The sequence below is a fragment of the Camelus bactrianus genome, chromosome 12, assembly GCF_048773025.1.
Source record: "Camelus bactrianus isolate YW-2024 breed Bactrian camel chromosome 12, ASM4877302v1, whole genome shotgun sequence".
NCBI classification, from domain to species: Eukaryota; Metazoa; Chordata; class Mammalia; order Artiodactyla; family Camelidae; genus Camelus; species Camelus bactrianus.
The window spans coordinates 17703962-17726705 of NC_133550.1; the positions used below are offsets into that span (position 1 = coordinate 17703962).

Below are 22744 nucleotides of genomic sequence, written 5' to 3' on the forward strand. Positions count from 1 at the left end.
TTGTTGCCAGTGTCCTTTCCATTCTAAATTAGGGGAAAAAACGTTCTAATTCTAGACCATCTAGTTCTTTAGGTTAAAAACATCGTGGGACTATAAAGGGGCAATATATCTGGCTATCATAAGGGCATTATATTAACTTTGTTCTGATTGTGTTCAATAGACAATGTTTCTAGTTGCCTATCTTAAGATGGCTATTTTCTGATTGTTTGCCTCATTCTGCCACTCTCAGACAATTCAAGTGCACAGTAAACCTAATTACATCAGGGGGAGATTTCAAAGTTCAAATCATCTATAGATGAGATACACTGCAAGCATTTTGCTGTTACTAAGCATAAGCTTAAAGCAGTGATTCTCACTTAAGGGTGTGAGAGTGAATATTAGCATCACTTAAGTTTGTTTTAAATACATATCCCATTCCCCCTTGTAGAAGATACCAGACTCTCCTGAGAAAAGCTTGGTCAAGTATACGCTGAAAAAGCTCCCAGGTTATTCTTATACCTCCCCACCTCTCACCTGCACTCACTTCTTTTCAAAAATAAAAAGCACCTCCCAGGTGCTTTCCTTTTCCCTACTCCTCCTGCTTCAGCTGGAAACAGTAAGTTATTTCCCTGAATCAACTACTCTGATGTTTACTTTCCTAGGAACCATTTCTGTGTCTTGCCATGGCCTATGGCATGAGAGCTATTGTCACATCCCTGCTTGCTGAACTGAAAGAAATCATACATTTACTCCATATTTGGTATTTAGTGCTTAATAGTTTTTTTTAAGAACAACAAAAGACCTAGCTATTCATTATTTAACATTTCCCATCTTGTATTTCTGAAAATGCATTCTGTAAATCTTAATAGTTTCCTCACTAGGAGCTAGTACTTTCCCAGTTGATAATTCCCTTAATGAATTTTGTCAATCAAAGCATATACCATAAGTTTAAGTCCCTCTTATCATTTTGCTGACACTTAAAATCATCTAAAATATTCCTCGTCCAATTCTACCTTTTTTTTTTAAACAGAGGAGGAAACCAAGACCAGGAATGGTTAAGTAAATAACTCAACTAAGGTCAGAGTGGCAGAACTTTGACTAGAATCCTGGTTTCATTAAGCACTGATCCAGTATAGTTCTCCACTGAAGCACATTATCATTCCATCGTGGAATTATTTATACTCGTTTTTAACTCTCAGTGATAAGCACCTACTGTGTGCCAAGCCCTGTGCTAGATGTTTTCACACACACACAGTCATTTAACTGAAGATTAACATATAAGGCGTATTTTCTAAGTTAAAATAATTATCAAATCAGGGCAAAAACTACAAACCTATTACAATCAATCTTGGAAGAAGGGACTTTTTCCTAAAAGGAATTTCAGGTAAGAACATGTTGGAGCAGTGGGACCACTGAACCTAAAGGCTGTCTATTCTTCTCATCCCAGTGATGCCCCCACTTCTCTCCTTACATGCCCTTCTCCCCAAAACTCAATTTGGATTTGCTAGGGTGTCTAACATTAATTCAACACTTTGCCTAACCCCATCAAGTTGCTGGCTTTCTTCTACCTATTTTCTTTCTTTCTGAGAGGCATTTTCCTGACTCCTGAAGCAAGAACAGAATCTCAACTCCGTTTTCTCGTTTCACTTCCACATGCTTCTGCTACAGGTCTTACCTCAAACACCCACTCCTTCCCTTCTACATGCTGCAAAGAGGAAACAGACACAATGTGGTGGAAAGGTCTTGTAAATAGTTTTGCCCATTTCAATGAGTGAGGAGATGCTCTCATTGGAGCTTATGGGGAAAGGCATCAGTGCCTGGAGGAAGGAAGGTTGTTCCCACTCTATAGATTCCGGGCTGCATTCCGAAGACCTTCAGATTTAGTGGAAGTCTTTGTGCGAGCAGCCCTTGGGTCATGGGTCTTCTCCTGCCCATTCGAAGTCCGGTCAGTTTTAACCGAGGTTGACTTCTGGATGGTCCGTTTTACCGGCTTCTCTGGGTCCTGCTTCTTCTCTTCCCTGAGCTTCGAGCTTGGCCTCTTCTCTTGAGTCCGAGGCCTGATGTCTTCCTTCCTGGTCCGTCCTCTCCTCTCATCCACCTCCTTGGCCCTCCCTTCCTCCTTAGCTCTGGAATCCACCGGGTCCTTGGCCCTTGGCCTTATTCTCCTCACCTTCGAGTTCGCCCTCGAGCTCCGTCTCCACACTTCCCTGGCCTTCCTGGCGGCCCTGCGACGCGGACAGCGCCTGCGTGGCCTCCGCGTCCTGGGAGGGGGCCTCCTTGGAGAGCGAACACTCTCCTCCAACCTCGGGCGTCCCGGCTTTCTCTTCGGTTTTGGAACCTTCCAGACCCTGAAGTAGCCAGCGGCGTTGCTGCCGCTGACCCGGAGGAGGGTGCCCTTCACATCAGACCTGGACGCTTCGCCCGAGCGGCGGCCGCACTTCCTGCGCACTTCGTAGCCAGCATTTCCGAGCTCCTTCTTGAGGGTGGCCAGAGTCAGCCCTTTGTGTGCAGCGATGGCTCGGAGCAACAGCTGGGACACTTTGAGCACGGAGCGCCGGCCCCGCCTCGGCGGGCCCCCGAGGGTTCTTTCCATGGGCTGCTGGGTTTTAACTTCAGCACCCTGGGACTCGCTCGTGGACTCGGCCCGCTCATCCATGGCCCCGCTCCCGCTCCCGCGGGGCCACTGGCTTTAGACCTCTCTAACCAAGGGTGAGTTAAGGCTGAGGCCAGGCCGCGTCACAAAGGCAGGTCCTGGTAAGAGGGCAACAGACCCCACCCAGGTAGAGGCATTTCTTACTTTTAACAACCAATCAGATGCCACTTCCTTCTAGGTCTAAACCAATCCGAATTTTCAGAGCCTATGCACACCGAAGAATCATCTTTATAATCTCCAGGATTTCGTTTCCCTCTCACACTTCTCATTGATCTTGATCTCGACCGCTTTTGGAAGTTCACTATTTTTCTGTGGTCCTGCAGGCCATCTACCTGTATTCCCCTAAAGTGAGGGAAACTGCTCCCAACCATCCACCAGTAATACACTGCCTTTAAAAAGTAAATATGGTAGTCTGTAATACACAACTTGGCCTAGAAACTCCCACTTTTAAGTCCCACCAGATATCTGCAGTCATGTCTCCCTGGCTCTCTGCATGGTGGATTTTGTGCAAGTATGAAAGAAAAAACACTGTGGTCCATCTACACTAAACATAATTCCCACGCCTGGGAAGTTCTGATGTCTCATTCAATTGGGTTGGAACAATCCAGATTCCAAATATCTTAAGAACACTGGTCTAATCATTATTCTTTAAACAGACTTTGTGCTTTTCTACTTCTTGTCCTCTTCTTGTCACATCCCCATTCTCTGTCTTGATAAATCCTGCGCATCCTTCAGAGTCCTGCTAAGTGCTTTCTTCACTGAGGCTTCCTCAGACTCTTTCGAACAATTTCTCCTATTAACTACCACAATTACTTCTGCAATCCTATACTGCTTTTTCTTTAAGTTAATTTGGTATTAGGGGGCATACAATGTGGCACAATATTTTAAAAAAGAAAAAAACCTGGACCTGGAAGACATGGATACATACCCTAGCTTTTAACAGCCATATGACATTAATAATCACAACATTTAAAAATCTGATTTCTTTGTCTTAAAAAAAAGGCTTAATAATCCCTTCCTACTAATATCACAGAACTGTTACAAAGGTTCAGAAGAGGTGATGGTAGATGACAAAGGACTACTCAAATATAAGGCATAAAATAGCATAAAGTTAATAGCACTCTGAATGTTTATGTCTTTTCAATGATATAAAACGGTCAGACAGTCTTTGAGTTTCTATGCCCCATGCAGTACCTAATTCTATCCTTCATTATATATTGCAAACATTGGATTGAGTCTGCTTAAGCTCCTCACTGGTGAGGAGGCTTTCTCTGGATTAGAAGGAAACTCCCAGAAAGTCAGGAGAAAGGTGCAGAATGAATTTCAAAGGGCTGGAAATGAAGGCAACCAAGGAAGCTAGTTTCTCAAAGACCTCTTATTTTGGACAAAGTTTAGTTGGGAATAATTCAAATAATTATTCAAAGAATACCTCCAACTGTAAAGCATACCATACTTTTCCAGAGGACATTCACATATAATCAGCAGTCACAGGCTTGACTGTGGCATAGTTTCTTCCAGGAATCAATGTTCTAGGAAGCTGCTTAGACTAGTGCTTCTTAAACTTTAATGTGCACTCATAAAGTGCAAATTCCAATACATTAGATTTGGGATGGGTTCAGAGGTCTTATCTTTCCAACTAGCTCCCAGGTAGTTCCTGGTTAAAACACAAGTGTTGGCAGGTAGGGGAAAGTAGACAACAAGAAGGGAAGTGGCAGGATAAGACTGGAAAGGTGAGTTAGGGCCAAAGTGTGAAGGATGGATACTATAATAATGACACAGATGTCAGTGGTCACACAGTAGTCAGTAGTAGAGTTTGGACTCAAACCTAAGTCTACTTAATTCTAAGGCCTGAGTTCTTAACTGCTATGCTAGGTTTCCTTTTCTCTAAGGTTGACCCTCCCTGTCCCCTTATATATCTCCATTATAGAGCAGAGGGAAGTTTATCTCTATGATCACAGCTCAGAGTTAAGAGTATCTATGAGCACTTACTGTACCTTCTCCCAATCTTTAAATCAAGACAGAGTACTGTGACCCTGAGGATCTCCAAGGGCCAGGGCTAACAAGTCAGCACACAGACAGTGCACCAAGAAAGAGTTGCCAGACGGAGAAGCAGAACCATATGGTGCTGGATTTCTCCCATTTGTGTAGTCTTTTGGTCTGACTATATTTCTTGGTTGCATAGGCCAGTGGCCACAGCATGGGGCAACCACCAGAGAAAAAAGGAGACAAAAGATTGTCATTCTAAGTGAAGTGGGCCAGAAAGAGAAAGAAAAATGCCATAAGACTTCATTTATATGAGGAATCTAAAAAATAATAACAATAATAAGGATGTAAATGAAGTAATTATTATTTTGATGTCTTGAATATGTGTAAGCACATTTGACTGTCCTTTATGATTGGATTATCACATTCTGTTAATTCTTACTTTGTAGTTGGCTTTATTCCTTTGATAACTACGTAAGTTTGAAAAGCTAAAGATCTAATCTGTTCTTAGAAACAATAATTAGTACAAATATGTATATTCAAAAATGTGCAGTATACTGTATATATGTATTTACATGCAATATAATGTGTATGTGCAAACTGCAATAATTCTACATAATAAAACTGAAAAAGGAAAAAAAAATAATTCTTTTTACAAAAAAAAAAAAAATTATCCAGAAGAGAGTAAAGTCTCATATGTAAGAATCCTAAAATATGACTTTTTGGAAGAAAAGGACCAGACTAGAGGGAAAGTGCCTAGTTTGTTGACAACTATTATTTTGGCACCTTACAAACTTTCAGATATAGCAGCTCCTTCTTCCTAATCCACAAGTAGCTTTCATCTCGACTTTCTTCATATGCTCCTCACCTGGGTCTTTCTTCAGGAATTCGTTGCCTTAATTAAGATCCTTAAGATACAGATACCAAGTCTCTTTGTGCTTGTAGTTGGATAAGATTGAAGAAGGCACCGAGTTCTAAAAAATTGAAACAATATGTTAGATTAATTCTGCCCTGTCTGCAGCCTCTGAACCCCAAGTTATTTTTCTTTCCAAGTAATATTCATATACTGTTTTTCTGATTCATTAATGTAGGTGCATTGTAAAGAATGTAGAAAATACAAAAAGTGCTACATACAAAAAATAACTAATAAATAAACTGTGAGTATTTCTAAAGGAGCCTTAAAAATGTAAGCACCTACTCTGAAGAAATTAGGGCAGACCTTTTTTTTCTTTCAGTAAGAGAAAATTAAAGGTAGGGCAAGAATGCCCAAATAAGTAAGACTCCAAGGAGGACTGCTCCTCCAGTGGTCACAAAAAAGAAGGGGTTTCGAACCATAAAAGAAATTATCCCAAAGAAAATGGAATGGGCAACACTTCTCCTGCTTATTCTGCCCTCTCTCTGTTCACTTTACCTGCATTGATCACGAAACAGATCTCCATCTGCCTCTTCCATTCCTGGAAAATCTTTATCTTCAGAAAACCTCCATTACCAGGTCTTCTAAAAAGTTTTCAAAAATTCTTAATCTTTCCCAACTCCAGAAGTGAGGGCTCACAACGGGAAGACCTGTGAGTAATGCAGGCAGAAGGCCAGCTACGGAGGTTGAGGGGCCCTCAGGAGGCCAGAGGAGTCCACATTAAAATTATTGTTTCCAGGGACTCTCCATTAGGGAGAGGGCAGAGCCTCCCAAAGCTGCTGTGCCCACAGAGGAAGGTAACTCAAGTGCCTTAAGGACCGGGAAACCACACACCAAATAACAGTTAAAACCAGTAAGTAGTGCACTGCTTCACTCTAAGAGGAAAAACGAAACAAAAAGCACCTCGAACGACCTCTGTTCCCAGGAGCCCCGCGGCGGGGGAAGTAAACGTTGGCCAATGAGGGCAGCTTTCCCTGGCCCCGCCCCTGCGGCGTTCCCGCCTTTTGCCTCCGGTGGGAGGGAAGAGGTTTCTCAAGCACAGCACAGGCGTTGTCAAGGGAAGGTAACTGCTCGCAAAAAGCACGTGCTGCGAGGGACACAGGGAGCCAAAAAAGCCAAATAGTTAAGGGACGAAAAGTGTCTATTAGGGTGAGGCCAAAGAGCGAAAAGAACACAGAGAACGAAGGTTATTTCTGCCAAGCTGGGGAGAGCAACACGCTGGCCGAGTGGAAGGCTGAGGAGATTCCTGAGGTGAGAAAGAGCTGCTTATCAAAGGTCTAGGCTGGGCGGAGAACAGAAAACAAGGCGTTTAGTCAGAATGAATGGCGTGGGCAGAGCCACAAGACATCCATTCTCCAGCGTGTAGAGATTTCTGAAGGGTTAACGAAAAATACCCTTTCTCTTCCTGTGTTTCCTCTGTCTTTTGACTTTCTTTCCCGCTACAGGTTCTCCATTTAAGCGTGCTTGTAGTGGCCTTGAGCACTCAGGTTTTCTCTTTACCTCATTCCCCTGCCCATCAGCAAGTTTTTGACTAGCCATGTTATTAAAATTAACTCCCAGTATTACTGCTAGTTTATGCAAGGATGTGGAGAAAATGGAACCCACATGCACGGTTGGTGGGAATGTAAATTGGTGCAGCCAAAATGTGTAAATGATAAAGGTAACAAGATACTTGTAAATATAAATATCCTCAGAAGAGTTTCAGTTTTTGTTTTTGTGATGGTGGGAACTAATTTTCAGACTTTGGCTATGGATATCAGAATCACTCGAAGGACTTGTTTAAAAAACACATTGCTGGGTCCTACTCCAAATTTCTGATTTAATAGGTTTAGGATGCGGCCCAAGAATTTACATTTTATTTGTTTTTGTGTAATTAACATATAGCATTATATTAGTTTCAGGTGTACAACATAATGATTTGACATTTGTATAGATTGCAAAATGGTCACACAAAGTCTAGTTGCCATCTGTCACCATATATAGTTAAACATTTTTTTTCTTATGAGGACTTTTAAGATCTTCTCTTCTAGCAACTTTCAAATATGCAGTACAGTACTATTAACTCTAGTCACCACGCTGTGCATTACATCCCCATGACTTATTTATTTTATAACTTGAAATTGGGGAAATTTGGACCTTTTGACCCCCTTCATTTATTTCACCCTCCCCTCCCCTCCACTTCTGGCAACCACCAATCTGTTCTCTGTATCTATGAGCTTGCACTTTTTTTTTTAATATTCCACAGATAAGTGAGATCATATGGTGTTTCTCTTTCTGACTTATTTCACTTAGCATAATACCCTCCATGTCCATCCATGTTGTTACAAATGGCTAGATTTCATTCTTTTGGCTGAGTAATACGCCAGTGTGTGTGTGTGTGTACACACATACCACATCTTTATCCCTTCATCTATTGATGGGCACTTAGTTGCTTTCACATCTTGGCTATTGTAAATAAAACTGTGATGTAATTAGGGGTACATATATCTTTTCTAATTAGTGTTTTTGTTTTCTTCAGATAAATACCAAGGAGTGGGATTGCTGGATTATATGGTAGTTCTATTTTTAATTTTTTGAGGAACCTCCATACTGTTTTCCATAGTGGCTGCACCAGTTTACATTCCCACCAACTGCATGTGGGTTCCATTTTCTCCACATCCTTGCCAACACTTATTATCTATCTTTTCGATAATAGCCATTCTGGCAGGTGTGAGGTGATAGCTCATTGTGGATTTGGTTTGCATTTCCCTGATGATTAGTGCTGTTGGCATCTTTTCTGTAACTCTTAGCCATCTTTATGTCTTAATGATTTGTATTTGCATTTTTGATAAATTCCCAGCTGATGCTATTGCTGTTGTACTGAGAACCACATTTTGAGAACTACTGTCTAGCATATCTAATAGGTAGAATTTACTGAAGTTCAGACATTGTACTAAACAAATGATTTATTTTACATGCAATTCCTATCAAAACTGTAACAGATAGGGGTTAATATTTCTCTTATAGAAGAGGAAGCCTGACTGAGGATAATGACTGATACTCATTCTCAGAGAAGGCTACTGAAGTTTACAAAAAACACACCTCTCTACCTTCAGGCCCATCACCAGCTTCACATTCTTCTTTGATTTACAGAATAAGCAGGCAAAGAACACTATTCCCCTATGGTTTAAAATACCTGTGCTGATAAAGACTGGCTTGTAGACCATTGAAGTAGACTAGTGAGCCCAGAAATAAACCCTCCCATATGCAGTCAAATGATTTTTGATACTTGGGAGATGGAGAGATGCTGAATTTTCTCATCCCTTATTGCACATCTAGTGTTAGTGGGCTTTAATGTCTGAGAGGCACTTGGAGCCTGACCTTGAGATACATATGAATCTTGCGCTAACTCCTGTTTACTGGTTGGACCTTCTTAGAATTGCTTCTTGGTTACATTTTCCATTCTCTTCTTTATGGTGGAATTACTTGGATAATCTCAGATGGGATCTGCAACTGTCGGATACACTTCTGTCAGAATTTTAAAAGGCCTGGCGTTTGATCATATTCTTCTTAAAGTTCTGTGTTTAATTATTAAATAATGGCTCATTCTGAGAGGAAGTTATATATTTGGTTTTGAGCATTCTGCATTTGAGTTATTAAAAGGGGATACTCCAGAAGAAAGTAAAAATTTGAAAATTAAGCTTCAGTGACAGATAGGGCTATAAAAACAGTTTTAAATATTTTATGATGAATAGATTTATATCTGAGAAATATATTACACATTTTTCCCTGATGTCATTCCTGAAATCTCACCCAATGCCTGACCCTTTCTGGCAAAGCTCAGAATTGGAATAAAGCCAAGGATTAGGGTAAGGATCAGCAATAAAATAAGAGGCCCTGATGCTTGGTAATTAAAAATAACAAAAGCTTTTTAAAGCAGTATTAATATGTCACCACGTTCACTAAATCTGTTTGGAACATGGCAGCAGCTGTGCATAAGAGTAACCAGACTCTCCCTTGAAAGCCCATGTAATTTTAAAGTGTGTCGTTGAGTCTGGGTACTTTTGGAAAATCTTGCTTTCCCATGTGAACTCTTCTCTGCATAGGGACTATCTTTTGACAATCATTTTGCCAGGCCAGCTAATCTAAATTAGTATCAGTTGACATGTTGTAGGCTGCTACATTTTTTAAAGATTCTTACTCATTTTGAAAAGAAATGCCTACTAATTAATCACAGTTTGGAAATACTGAAAATTAGAAAGAAGGAAAAAAATTACCCAAGCCCCACCATCTAAATATACTATTCATATTTAGTAGTATTTCCTAAATCTTTTTTTTCCTTTGGAAAGTCTTTTAGAAACAGAACCATATGAATGTATAATTATGAATGCTGCTTTCTTTTTTTTAAACATTTTTTATTGATTTATAATCATTTTACAATGTTGTGTCAAATTCCAGTGTTCAGCACAATTTTTCAGTCATACATGGACATATACACACTCATTGTCACATTTTTTTCTCTGTGAGCTACCATAACATTTTGTGTATATTTCCCTGTGCTATACAGTATAATCTTGTTCATCTATTCTACAATTTTGAAATCCCAGTCTATCCCTTCCCACCCTCCACCCCCCTGGCAACCACAAGTCTGTATTCTCTATGAGTCTATTTCTGTCCTGTATTTATGCTTTGTTTGTTTGTTTTTGTTTTTGTTTGTTTAGATTCCACATATGAGTGATCTCAGATGGTATTTTTCTTTCTCTTTCTGGCTTACTTTGCTTAGAATGACATTCTCCAGGAGCATCCATGTTGCTGCAAATGGCATTATGTTGTTGGTTTTTATGGCTGAGTAGTATTCCATTGTATAAATATACCACCATTTCTTTATCCAGTCACCTGTTGATGGACATTTAGGCTGTTTCCATGTTTTGGCTATTGTAAATAGTGCTGCTATGAACATTGGGGTGCAGGTGTCATCCTGAAGTAGGGTTCCTTCTGGATACAAGCCCAGGAGTGGGATTCCTGGGTCACATGGTAAGTCTATTCCTAGTCTTTTGAGGAATCTCCACACTGTTTTCCATTGTGGCTGCACCAAACTGCATTCCCACCAGCAGTGTAGGAGTGTTCCCCTTTCTCCACAGCCTCTCCAGCATTTGTCATTTGTGGATTTTTGAATGACGGCCATTCTGACTGGTGTGAGGTGATACCTCATTGTAGTTTTGATTTGCATTTCTCTGATAATTAGTGATACTGAGCATTTTTTCTTGTGCCTTTTGATCATTTATATGTCTTCCTTGGAGAATTGCTTGTTTAGGTCTTCTGCCCATTTTTGGATTGGGTTGTTTATTTTTTTCTTTTGAGTCATATGAGCTGCTTATATATTCTGGAGATCAAGCCTTTGTCGGTTTCATTTGCAAGAATTTTCTCCCATTCTGTAGGTTGTCTTCTTTTACTTATGGTTTCCTTTGCTGTGCAGAAGCTTGTAAGTTTCATTAGGTCCCATTTGTTTATTCTTGCTTTTATTTCTACTAGGAGAAAATTTTTGAAATGTATGTCAGATAATGTTTTGCCTATGTTTTCCTCTAGGAGGTTTATTGTATCTTGTCTTATGTTTAAGTCTTTGATCCATTTTGAGGTGATTTTTGTATATCGTGTAAGGGAGTGTTCTAGCTTCATTGTTTTACATGCTGCTGTCCAGTTTTCCCAACACCATTTGCTGAAGATACTGTCTTTATTCCATTGTATATTCTTGCCTCCTTTGTTGAAGATTAGTTGACCAAAAGTTTGTGGGTTTATTTCTGGGCTATCTATTCTGTTCCATTGCTCTATGTCTGTTTTTGTACCAATACCATGCTGTTTTGATGACTGCAGCTTTATAGTATTGTCTGAAGTCTGGGAGAGTTATTCCTCCAGCCTCTTTCTTTCTCTTCAGTAATGCTTTGGCAATTCTAGGTCTTTGAATGCTGCTTTCTTTACTAAACGTTATGTCATTATTATGTACTTAGAGACATAAATATTGACTTTCAAGTGTTTTTTTTTTAAATTAAATAACAGAAGATTAAGTAAGATCAAACTTAAACAACTGTGTAATATTCCAGAGTTTATTTAATTATTCTCCTTTGGTAGTTATTTAGGTTTTCCAGTTTTTATTATTATAAACATGCTACAATAAATATCCCATTATATTCCTCTTTGTGTACATGTGCGTATAATTCTCTAGGAGAGACTTTAAGAAATGGAATTCCTGATTGAAAGGTATATGCATAAAATATTTTGGTAGATATTGTGAAATTACCCTCCAAAAAGTTTGGACAAATTTAAATTAATACCAACAGTATTTTGGTGTTTTAATTTGCATTTTCCTATTGGTGCGGTTGAGCATCTTTTCATGCATTTATTTATTTTTATTTCTTCTTTTGTGAATTGTTGTTCCTATCCTTCCCTAATGTTTTATTGGATTGTTTACTGATTTTATTATTGACTTGTAATTCTACAAGAAACAAAAATGACAGGTATCATCATATAGGATGAGCTAGCCTGTAACTAGTCCCTAGGCCCAGGCATTCCCTACCTAACATAAACAACTAGAGAGAACACCAACATCAGACAAGGTTATTCTGTGACTCTGATGGAGCAAGACAAAAATACAACCACTAACCATGTCTGAGCACAGATAAAAACAAGAACACTGTACAAATCACAAAAAATGACCAAACATGTCCTTCTCCCAGGTAACATGAGGGCCTGCTGCTGCTTTACCAATTAAGCTGTAGCTCCATTCAGTTCCTCTCAACTCCTAGATAATAAGATATCCAATTGTAGAATTGCCCCGATTTCTGACAGACTCCCCAAACCTAACACAAGCCCAAATCACAAAACAATCCCCTCTTAATCCCCTCTTACTGAAGTGTCTCACAGGTTCTGCATGGCGTGCAGTCTTTTTTGTTGCAGCTGGTATTAGACCCACTCCGTTTGCCTACCAGTGTGTTACTTTTGGCTGGTGGGCACAGACATCTGGATGTTGATTGCTCTTATACATGACACATATTTTTCCTTTGTCTTTCTCTTGTCGCTTAACCTTGCTTATGGTATCTTCTGTTATTGATAAGTTTCTAATTTTATGCTGTCAGTTTTATCAATCTTCTCCTTTATAACTTCTTAGTCTTGTGACTTGTTTGCCTGCCTTAGATCATAAAAATAGTGTCCTATATTTTCTTTTAATATTTTTACTTTTTTTTAATGCTTAGCCCTTTAAACCATCTGGACTTTAATTTTGTGTGCAGATAATGAGGACTGAAGTTATCTCCAAATCTAAGACACTTCAGGACTTAATTTACACCCATCGCTTTCTATGGGCAGTTTTCCTTGAGTCTCGCCCTCCATTTCAACAGTCTCGGTTAAGGAGTTTTTGCATTTTGTTCCCATACCACACATCACAATCATTATTTCTGCCTTAGAATAGTTTGCTTAAGAGAAAGGGCAGCATTTTATTTATTGTTTTACCTCCATGTCTAATATGTTGCCTGCACAGGAGTTTAATAAATATTTGTCGATTGCTTGTCCTCTTTACTTCATCTCCTAGAGAACAAGAGCCAGATATTATTTGAAGGGCCTCTACTGGTGCTTGTTGATTTGTGAATGAAGGAAACCAGAAATTTTTGTCCCTGGGCTATTTTTGTTGCCATGGTAATGGAGCCGTTTTTGAGGCCTGCAACAGAACTTGTGCTTTATGATTGGAATAAGAAATTGACTGCTTATCTCACTTCCGTTAACAAATTTCTACTACCCCCGCTTACTACACTTAAAACTAAAATTATGCAAGCTACACGAATGATTTCTGTGCTAATTCACCAAAGCCCCTTTCGTGGGGTCCTAGGGGTACCACAAAAGAAGATGGAGAAAGACTGGGCGACTAGAGTGGGTAAAAAGCCGAGAGCTCCAATCTTCTTGCTCACCATTTCTGGTACTCTGAAGGCTGGATGGGTCTAACGCAATACTCCCATCGCTCCCCACCCAACCCCCAGCAATCTGGTGCTGATAGAGCATGCGCACCTCCTCAGCAGGGAAGCAGAGCGGTGGCTTCTGGGAAATGTAGTCTCAGGGCCTCTTGTATCCTGAGTCTGAGAGAGAATCTGAGAGGCCAGTATGCCTCAAAATGATGTCGTGGTCATTTGCCTCTGAAGGAAAGGCTGTTGTGCTCCTTATTAATGAGACATAGAAGAATAAGAAATGGGTGCGAGGATAGCTATAGACAATCTGAAGTAGAATTTGGCAGCCTCCTAAATTTCACCCTCCTGAAGAACAGACCCTTCAGGGAGACCCTACTCTTTATTCTTCAGTGTCTTTCCTTGAAACTACTGAGGGTTCCAAAATCTGACTAGGACTTTTATTTTGTTCACCTAAGCATTAGGGTGGGGAAATGGGAGGTGGGTTTAGTTTTTGTTCCTTTCTTACAGAGAGTGTCAACTGGAAAGCCCAGATATGTGAAGATGCTCAGCACAGTACTTGAGGCAAAGAAGCCAGTAGATAATGGTGTTTGTTGACTCTAACATGAGAAAAGGCTCTGGGAATACAAGTGATTACCCATTATGGGTTGGGGACTTGGAAGGGAGGAATATATGGTGTGGGTCAGAGGCTCCATGAGTCTGTCCTTGTCCATAGCTTGACTCCCAACCATAGGTCTTAGCCAGCTTTCTCATTTCACAGAAGAGAAAACTGAGTGATAAAGGGCCCTGTGCAAGGTCACACCACTACATAGCAAAAGCATTGAATCTAGTGCCCAGGACTCTCCCTCCAATAATGTACTTCCGAGTGAGCCAATGAAGTTTGGAGAACAGCTTCTCACACCTTTGAGCGTGGGTAAGGGCCAGGCAGGCAGTGTCAGTGAAAGGTTATGTTAGAATCTGGCTTTTCTGCCTAGACAAATGGACGTCTCCTGCTCCTAGAGAATATGTTGTGTAGTTTGGCAATATAAAGAGAGCTTACCCTGCCTTTGAGCTTCAGGACAAGAAGATTAACTGTTTGAATCCCCAGTGACAAGTTGCCTGGGACCCATGAAATTGGTAAAGTGGACATATTCAATTGTATCATACAGTCCAGCCTAAGCTGTATTATTGGTTCCATTTCATGTCTCCTCCTCCTCCTAATGATTATTATTATCAATTCTAAACTAACCTCTGAAATGGTGGCTTTAGAGGATTTCATTCTTTCCTTCCTAGATACCGTTAGAAATTGAATTCCTAATTGAGTGATGACCCCCAGCATGGGAAATGGAAAGAACAAAAGCCTTGGTCTTAAAAAAAAAAAAACCTAGATTCATGTCCCAGCTCTATCATTAAATATAACATAATCAAGTTACTTCTCTGAGTTTTCTCATCTGTTAAATGGGGATAGTAATACTTCATAAGGCCGTGATAGAACACAAATGAGATTTTTATGAGCGTAAAGCACTGACACATGGTAGAAGGTATATTGATCTTAAGGATTTTGAACTTGATTTCTCTCCAGTCCCCCGATGCCCCTGAATTATAATTGAAGAACTGAAAAAGTAAGATACACAAATAAAAGTTTTTAGAGGAAGTTCTTGGATAAGAACTTTCTCCATGAGGGAATGGCAAATAACAGAAATTTGGAATGCTATCACATAGAATGAGATAGTGTTTAATTTCCATAGAACTCCTGTATTCACAAGGGTGCACTTCTGAAGTATATATCTCTTTTCTTAAAAGCTGGCTTCCCTCTGGCCTCAAATTGTTCTATGAGCTAGATAATGCTTTCAGGGCCAGGCATTGGAGCCAGAAGAGTACCCTGCAGTGAAACTCATGGGATCAGAAATTCAGCCTGACTAGGAACTCTTTTGGCCCTAAGATTTTCTGCCATAGCTTCTTTGAATTAGTTCTGACTCAATTCTGGCAGTTATGTGTAAAGAAGTTGAGGTCAGATCCACACCAAGGAACAGATTCTGCCCAAGAAGATCTAGTCCTGGGTTCAGTAGCAGCATCCAAAGAGTGGTGAGGAATTTGTGACCATGACATAAGTGAAAACTTGCAGAAGGAGTCCCGGAAGCTCACACAGTAGGTGAGATGGGCACTCTGATGATCAGAGAGGGAAGGAGGCTAGAAGGGAAGAGTTGGAGAAAAGGAATGGAGCTCATTGCCTCTTTGTTTCCCATAAGAACACACACAAATGCAGTATGTGGAATACTTGTAAATGTTTTTGAAAATTTCCTTCCACAAAACAATGAGCAGTGAAGAAGGAGTTTATGTCTGGGCCAGTGTCCTTCCTTTGTGTTATGAAGATTTATATTTCTTTTGGGCCCCTAATCTTTTGAGGGAAGAGGTTAGTGATTTTTTCCTGAGGTCCATTAGCCCCCAGTATTGATTTGTCTCTGCATGGATTTATTAACTATTGAAACACAGCAGAGGTCATGAAGGGAATGAATGAAACTAGAGGTATAATTCAGGGCAACAAAGTAGAGATTGGAAGGTCCTGCTAACTCTCATTACCCTATATCTCAGTAGATCCTAGCTCACGCTTTAGGCCAGAATCTTTGGGAAGTTTCTTTACTGTCCCTAGCCCCTGAAAACAGGACTCTACTTTCTCTCTTCCCTTCTCTTATTCCTCAGGTCTATGCAAAATTCAGGCCAGTTTTCCAAGAAGCCTTAACCCTGAATGCTACAGCAACAAGGAATGGAGTTCAGGTCACAATCCAGAAAAAGGACTAGGGAGTTCTTTTGGTGGAGTTGGCATCACTGAATTCCCCAGTAGCTAAAACGGAACCATAACCTGAAGAACTGCCCTAAGAAGAGGGGTCTTCTGTATCCCAGATGAGAGGGACAGGGAAGGCATAGGTAAGTGGAAGTTTCAGAAGTTTTGTTGCAGAAGAATGCGTTACTGGGCGAGAGACCAAGCAGCACTCAGAGAGTTGGAGAACTCAGGTTCAAAAAGCCAGCAGCCCAGAGGAGTTAGCACTTCAAGCTCTGGACCCTGTCTGTAGGTTTACACAGGCCTTTTAAGGCTGCCAGTTTTACACGTTGCAACATCATATGCAAATAAAGTACAACAGAAGTTGACCAACCAGGAACAAGCTTTGTAGAAATAGCTCAATCAGGAGTGAGCTCCATGCAAATGAAGTACTATAAATGGACCAATCAGAAGTTAGAGAAGTGGACCAATCAGAAGTGAGAGTAATAACCAATCAGAAGTGAGAGTAATAACCAATCAGGAGTGAGAGTAATAACCAATCAGAAGTGAGCTCAGGGAACCAATAGAATTCTAGGTGTAAGTTAGCTGCTTTAGAGGTAAAAAGTGAGATAGAGTTTCTGGGCCAGGGAACCGGATGGTGCTAAGAGGAGAGCAGCGCCGTGCCTAGGGGTCCTGCCGGTCTTTTTACCGGGCTTCCCGCCTCAGTTTAAGCCTAGTTTAGACTAACAGGACAGAGAACTGTTTGTGACCTCTATCCTTCATCCCCACCCAAAAGTTCTTAATCTCACTTTCTGAGAAGCATATTCATATTGGGACCACCCTAGGGCTCACGAAAAGGTTTTGAAGGCAAACTAACTTTCTAGAGTCAATTTTATAGAGAATGAATCTAGATTTCATATTAGTAATGAAAAAATAGATTTCAGTTTTCATTTTCCTAGGGTTTCTAGTAGTACTACCTTTGGGGAGATAGACCCTCTTGTAATGAAGAAAATCAGAATATTGCTCGTTTCTAATTGCTTTTTCTTTTCTGGATCATCTACCTTCCCAGTTTCCCTCTCTTCCTACTGACAGTAATACTAGACTGGAAGATAGCATCCCTACTTTTCTTACAGTCAGGGCCTCAGTTTTTCTTTATTCTTATTGAGAAGATGACAAACTATAAGTTAATGATTCCAAAATCATAGTGCTGGGAAACGGGGACTGCCATAAAATTTCTGTGATGAAATTTGATGAAAAGCTTCAATGGTGAAGCTAAGGGATATGATTTTCTGATAATTTAGAGTGTGTGTTTACTTATATGTGTGTGTATTTCTGGAGTATGATTTCAGAAGGATGCTGAAAGAGGAGAGATGGTCCTGTGTGTACTCATCCTGTATTACTAAGCTTCTAGGTTATAAGTAGGCAAACCTTTTTTGTAAAGGGCCAGATGGAAAATATTCTTTACTTTACTGACTGCAGTTACTATCACAACTACTGAGATCTAACATTGTAGCAGAGAAAAATAGCCATAGACAAAATGTAAACAAATGAGCATGAACACTGAAAGACAAATTTCATATAATTTTCTGTCATAAAATACTATTCTTTTGATTTTTTTCAACCACTTAAAATTGTAAAAGCCAATTGTACCTCATGAGTCATACAAAAACAGGTGGCAGACAAATTTTGTCTAAGGGGTGTAGTTTGCACACCCATATTCTATGTCCACGAGATTTCATTGTGCGTTTTAGGACATAAAGAGGGGAGTGTAAGCCAGGCATTTACAAGGTGAGAGCAAGCTGGATATTCAGAGTCAATGTCCAATTTATATATAGACCAAAATCAGGTATTATGGCCTCTCTTGGAACCCAGGGATTTTAAATATTACTTTTGATTTTGATTAACATAATACATGCACGAAGTTTAAAGAGTTATCAAATAGTACTGAAACACTCAGTGTAAATATAGTGGCTCTCTACCCTACTCCTCTTTGCTTTTCCAAATCTTCCTCCCCAGAGGCAACAACTTTTGACTGCTTTTCTAGCTGTGTCTTTTATACATCTCTGTTTACTTATCTCCAGATTGCTAATCTTGTTCATTCATGCATTTTTGACATTGTCCTTTGTCATCCAATTATGGTAGATAGAAATAGTAGAGAGGATTTAGCTCTGGTGTGTTTCCATCCTCTCGGCTCTTCCTTCCACATCCTCCCTGTAGAGTTATAGTATAGTTTTTGGTTAAATCAGTGTTCAGTATTTACATGATTATTGTCTGTCCAGATATTCCCATCAGATTATTTTAATGTGCTATGTTTACATTCTTAAATCTTTCCCCTAAGTTAATAATTGCTTTGTTTTTTCACAATTTCACAGTCATATTTCTTTTGCCAATTGCTGTTTCCTCTCATATCTTCTGATTATCTCTCACTATAATTTTCCACAGAGTAATTTCATCAGCTAATATATCAGTCCAGAGTGTGTGAGTGTGTGTGTGTTTGTGAGTCTATGGGGGACTGAAAGAGAGACAAACAGGCAGACCAACAGACAGACCCTAAGACACTTCTAAGAGATTCATTCTGCCCTTATTGCTCCTTGGTCCTGCTCTGCAGCTGTGAGCCTGGGGCTTCCTTTCACTGCCGTCCTAGGAATTCCCTTTGGCTTTCTTCTAATTTAGATTCCCTGGTTCCTGAAACTTGTGCCCATATCTTTTTTTGGTGGAATACACTTAACAGAAGCTTGTGAAGATTTTTTAAAAAATGGAATAATGACAGAGGGAATGGGGATGACAGCCCTTAATATGTATTACTTTTGAGTAGCACTGCTCCAATCTAGTACATAAGTCTCATCTAAAGGCTTCATCATCGAGGATTTCTTTTACCTGTCTCTCTTATAGATCTCCTGTCTTCTGCATCCTGTATCTTCCTCTTTTCTTAGTTTAATTCCTTTTTTTTTTTTTTTCGGAGTAAACTATCCTCTAGTATCTTCTAAGAAAAAGTGAAAGGAAGGTAAATGTAAGAACTTGCATGTCAAAAGTTTATTTATTCTACCCTCACACTTGATTGGTAATTTCATTTGGTATAGTATTCTACATTGGAAATAATATTTTTCTTTGATATTTATCCATTGTTTTCTAGATTCTGGAGTTGCATTTGAGAAGTATAAAACCATTTTGGGTTTATGATTCTTTTTATCTTATGATTTCTATTTTTCTATATTTCTATCCATCTGGAAGCTTACAGAATTTTCTCTACATTTACAGTACGGTCCCAGGGTACTGTATTTTTACAGTAGTGTACTTCAGTGTTTTTTTTTAATTTTCTTTATCACACTGAGCCTTTTTAGATCCTTTAATCTGCAAATTCATGCAGTGCTAATAAATTGTTCAATTCTGAGGGAAAAAATTTTAACTATTGATGGTTTTCTCCTGTGTGATAGCCTCTTTGGCTCTTCATCTTACTTCCTGGGAGTTATCTTTAACTTTATTTTCCTTCTTTTCTATTGAAATTTTCATTTTCGTTGTTATATTTAATTCTAAGAGCTTTTGTTTTTTAAGTATTTCTTTTTATAGCATCCTGTACTTGCTTCATTGATGTATATCATCTCTCTGGATGTCTTTGGGTTTTGACTTTGGTTTTCTTCTCTCTGAATATTCTCTGTTTCTTCTAGTTGCCCTTTTTTTCCTGTTAGTTTGATTTGGTCTTTATCTTTATTTTTTGCGAACTTTTCTTTTTGTGGGGAGGGGGAGTAATTAGGTTTATTTTTCAATGGAGGTACTGGGGATTGGACCCAGGACCTCATGCATGATAAATACACACTCTACTACTGAGCTGTACCCTCCCCCCCAACCCCGGTCTTTATCTTTCATATTGGAAGGTTTCTTCATTTACCTAGTAATACCTGGTTATCTGTTCATATTTAGAGTAAGACTAAAATATGGGTGAAATTCCAAGTGCTTTGGTGGGACTTACCAACTCTGAGCTTTTTCATTGTTTAATCTTGGTTAGGTCTTTGGTTAGGAGGCAATGATATCAATATGTTTAGGCCTTTCCTTATACTGCTCTGATTCCTCAGAGAAGACACTTCAGTCTTCTACTTGGAGGCTTAAGACCATGCTTCTAGCAACTAGGAGTTAAGTGGGGAAAGAGATCTGGGCATCTTAGCATTTAGGAAGCATGTGTTTCTTTAATCTCCCTATTTTGGGCATAGTATTTGTTTGTATTATTCTTGTCTCAGGTCATTCCCTGACCACCCAATTTAAAACGGTATAATGTCTATTATTATCTGAATAATATTATGTTTGTTTACTCATTGATTTGATAGTTAACTTCCCCTTCCTCTGGAATCTACAATCATAAGAGCAAGGGACTTATCCATCTTCTTCATTGCTGCGTCTCCTGCATCTGAAAAGAGTGTCTGGAGCATAGTAGTTGCTTGATAAATATGAGACTGAATGCCAGATGTTTAAAGTTCTAGAGAATATAGTAGTCTAGAAGCTCACTCTTCACCATCCCCTGATGAACAGGTAAAGGAGGGAGCCCATAAATATGACAGTCTGTGAGGACTTGGGTATGTCTTCCAGAAAGGATGGAGGAGCAAAATTTCTCTTCTTAGTCAGAACTAAGAGCAAGCAAGAGACCTGTTGAGATATTGTTTCACTGGATAATGATTTGTGCTGGCTTTTTTTCATGAAGCAGGAGCTGAGTTTAATTTGATATAAGTTAGAGTGAATGACCTGTGAGGAGAAAAAGAATTACAAGAATTTACTAGAAATAATTGAGCAGTGATTTATTACTAAGGGGAAGTCTGTGCCAATAGGAAGTCTTTGCCCCTTCTGTTCACTCTTGACTTTCCTTCAACAAACATCTTACCTTCCATTTCACTTTCACCTCTTTTGCTTATTGCCTGCTCTTTTCCTTATAACTAGAAACCTTTCTATCACTTATACAATAACTACTTTGGTTATAAGGAGAGATTTGGTTTCAGTGTTAAACAGCACAGAAGTCAGGAAATACTGCCACATTCCTCAAGTATTAAATCTCAAGTTTACTTACATTTGTGTATTTAAAATTTTTCTATAGATGTTTGAGGAAAACATCCAGCTAAGGGGGAAAAAAGTGAGGAATTTTGAAATGGGACACTTACCTGCACTGTGAGCAGATCTCACATAGGGGAATCAGAGGTAAGTCTTGTGAGATAGCACTAGACAGGTGCTTTATCTAATATTGATTCCTTATGAAATTTCACTGGGCCTATTCATGACTGATCTCATCTTAGACTCAGAAGTAAGGAAAAGTGACAGAATGGGAATCATTAATTAATTGAGTCAGTGTCTGAAAACTAATATAGGACTTTCTGGTAAATTCTGAGTTAGCTAATGTTACTTAGGCTCAAAGCTTAAGTGGGGGCTCTCTCTTTCCCCCAACCCCCAACTCTGAATTTTGGAACCTATACTCTCTGGTATGCTTGCAAAGAGAAAAAAAATAGTGTGGCTCCTCAAGAGGAACTCTGAGTCCACTTACGCATTTAGCTCTATGTAGAAGAGGAATGTTAATCAGAGTAGCTGGCCTGCCCCCTAGGCACTAAGGTCAGTGGAGGCAAGAAGGTGCATGGAGTCTTTAGACCTTACATATTTCCCATGGTTTCTAAAGCTTCATGAATGAACATGAAAACATAGGCTCTTTTTTCACTGATGATGAATACACAATCCATTTGACTATCATATGATACACATACTGCTAAGAAGATTCTTACTATTATTTTAAAATAAACTTGCAGTAATGACTTCCATGTAATAGACCAGTGTAATATACTGTGGAAGGAAAAGGTGATCAAGATCCCTGCAAAGTAAATTATGAAGTACAGCTAGAGAGTTGATATATTCCTGAGGTAGGACAGAAAAGATGTATTGCTTGCTTTGTCAGCTGAAAGAAAACCACTTCTGGTGATCTTAACTAACAGGTATCAAGAAAAAATAAAAAACCCTTGCCAGATCAATAGCTACATACCAGGTACCAGGGGATGTATTATTTTGGTCAAGCATTGAAACCACATCTGGTGCAGCAGCTGCAGTTGGAGTCACCACCTGGTTAAGCTTATGAAAATCTACTCTCATTCTCCAAGATCCATCCATCTTCTGCATAGGTCACATGGGAAAGTTGAATGGGGATGTGGTGGGAATCACCACTCCTGCATCCTTCAAGTCCTCGATGGTGACACTAATCTCTGCAATCCCCCCAGCAGTGTGGCAGTGCTCTTAGTTTACTTTTTTCCTAGGTAGAGTCCGTTCTAGTGGTTTCCACATGCATTTCCCACCATAATAACCCTCACTCCAAAGGTCAGGGAATTAATGTGGGGATTCTCCGAACTGCTGAGTATGTATTCTTGAAATGAAGAAATAGAATAGGTTTGGTGACACACTGTGCCCTCTTTCAGATGGATCTGAGCTAAAACTCCATTGATCACTTAACTCCTGTAAGCCCCTATTCTGCCTGAGGGACCACAGTGACATTTTGGGTCTCCTAGAATTTGTGTCAGTTCAAAGTCAGTGTCAGTAGT

At 39.6% G+C, this 22744-nt stretch overlaps 2 protein-coding genes and 1 long non-coding RNA gene across 4 annotated transcripts in view; 1 reads left to right on the forward strand and 2 right to left on the reverse strand.

Annotated features, from left to right (window-relative positions):
• Positions 1-1179: 1179 nt before the first annotated feature.
• Positions 1180-2873, reverse strand: H1-7 (H1.7 linker histone). The gene has a single exon (XM_074374968.1). The coding sequence runs from the start codon at positions 2633-2635 to the stop codon at positions 1823-1825; it is 813 nt and encodes a 270-aa protein (XP_074231069.1). The 5' UTR covers positions 2636-2873; the 3' UTR covers positions 1180-1822.
• Positions 2874-5234: 2361 nt separating this feature from the next.
• Positions 5235-6360, reverse strand: LOC141579392 (uncharacterized). The gene is made up of 2 exons (XR_012510617.1): positions 6027-6360; positions 5235-5589 (listed from the first exon to the last, which is right to left on the reverse strand). It is a non-coding gene; the product is annotated as an uncharacterized LOC141579392 (long non-coding RNA).
• A 10-nt stretch (positions 6361-6370) lies between these two features.
• LOC123619501 (olfactory receptor 10AD1) overlaps positions 6371-22744 on the forward strand; it is a 33312-nt gene continuing 16938 nt past the window's right edge. Inside the window, exons 1-3 of one of the 2 annotated variants that reach the window (XM_074374967.1) lie at positions 6371-6779; positions 16133-16357; positions 21268-21368. The gene's annotated coding sequence lies outside the window, so the exon portion shown is untranslated. The remainder of the gene's footprint in view (positions 6780-16132; positions 16358-21267; positions 21369-22744) is intronic. The other variant, XM_074374966.1, reaches the window with a different exon arrangement.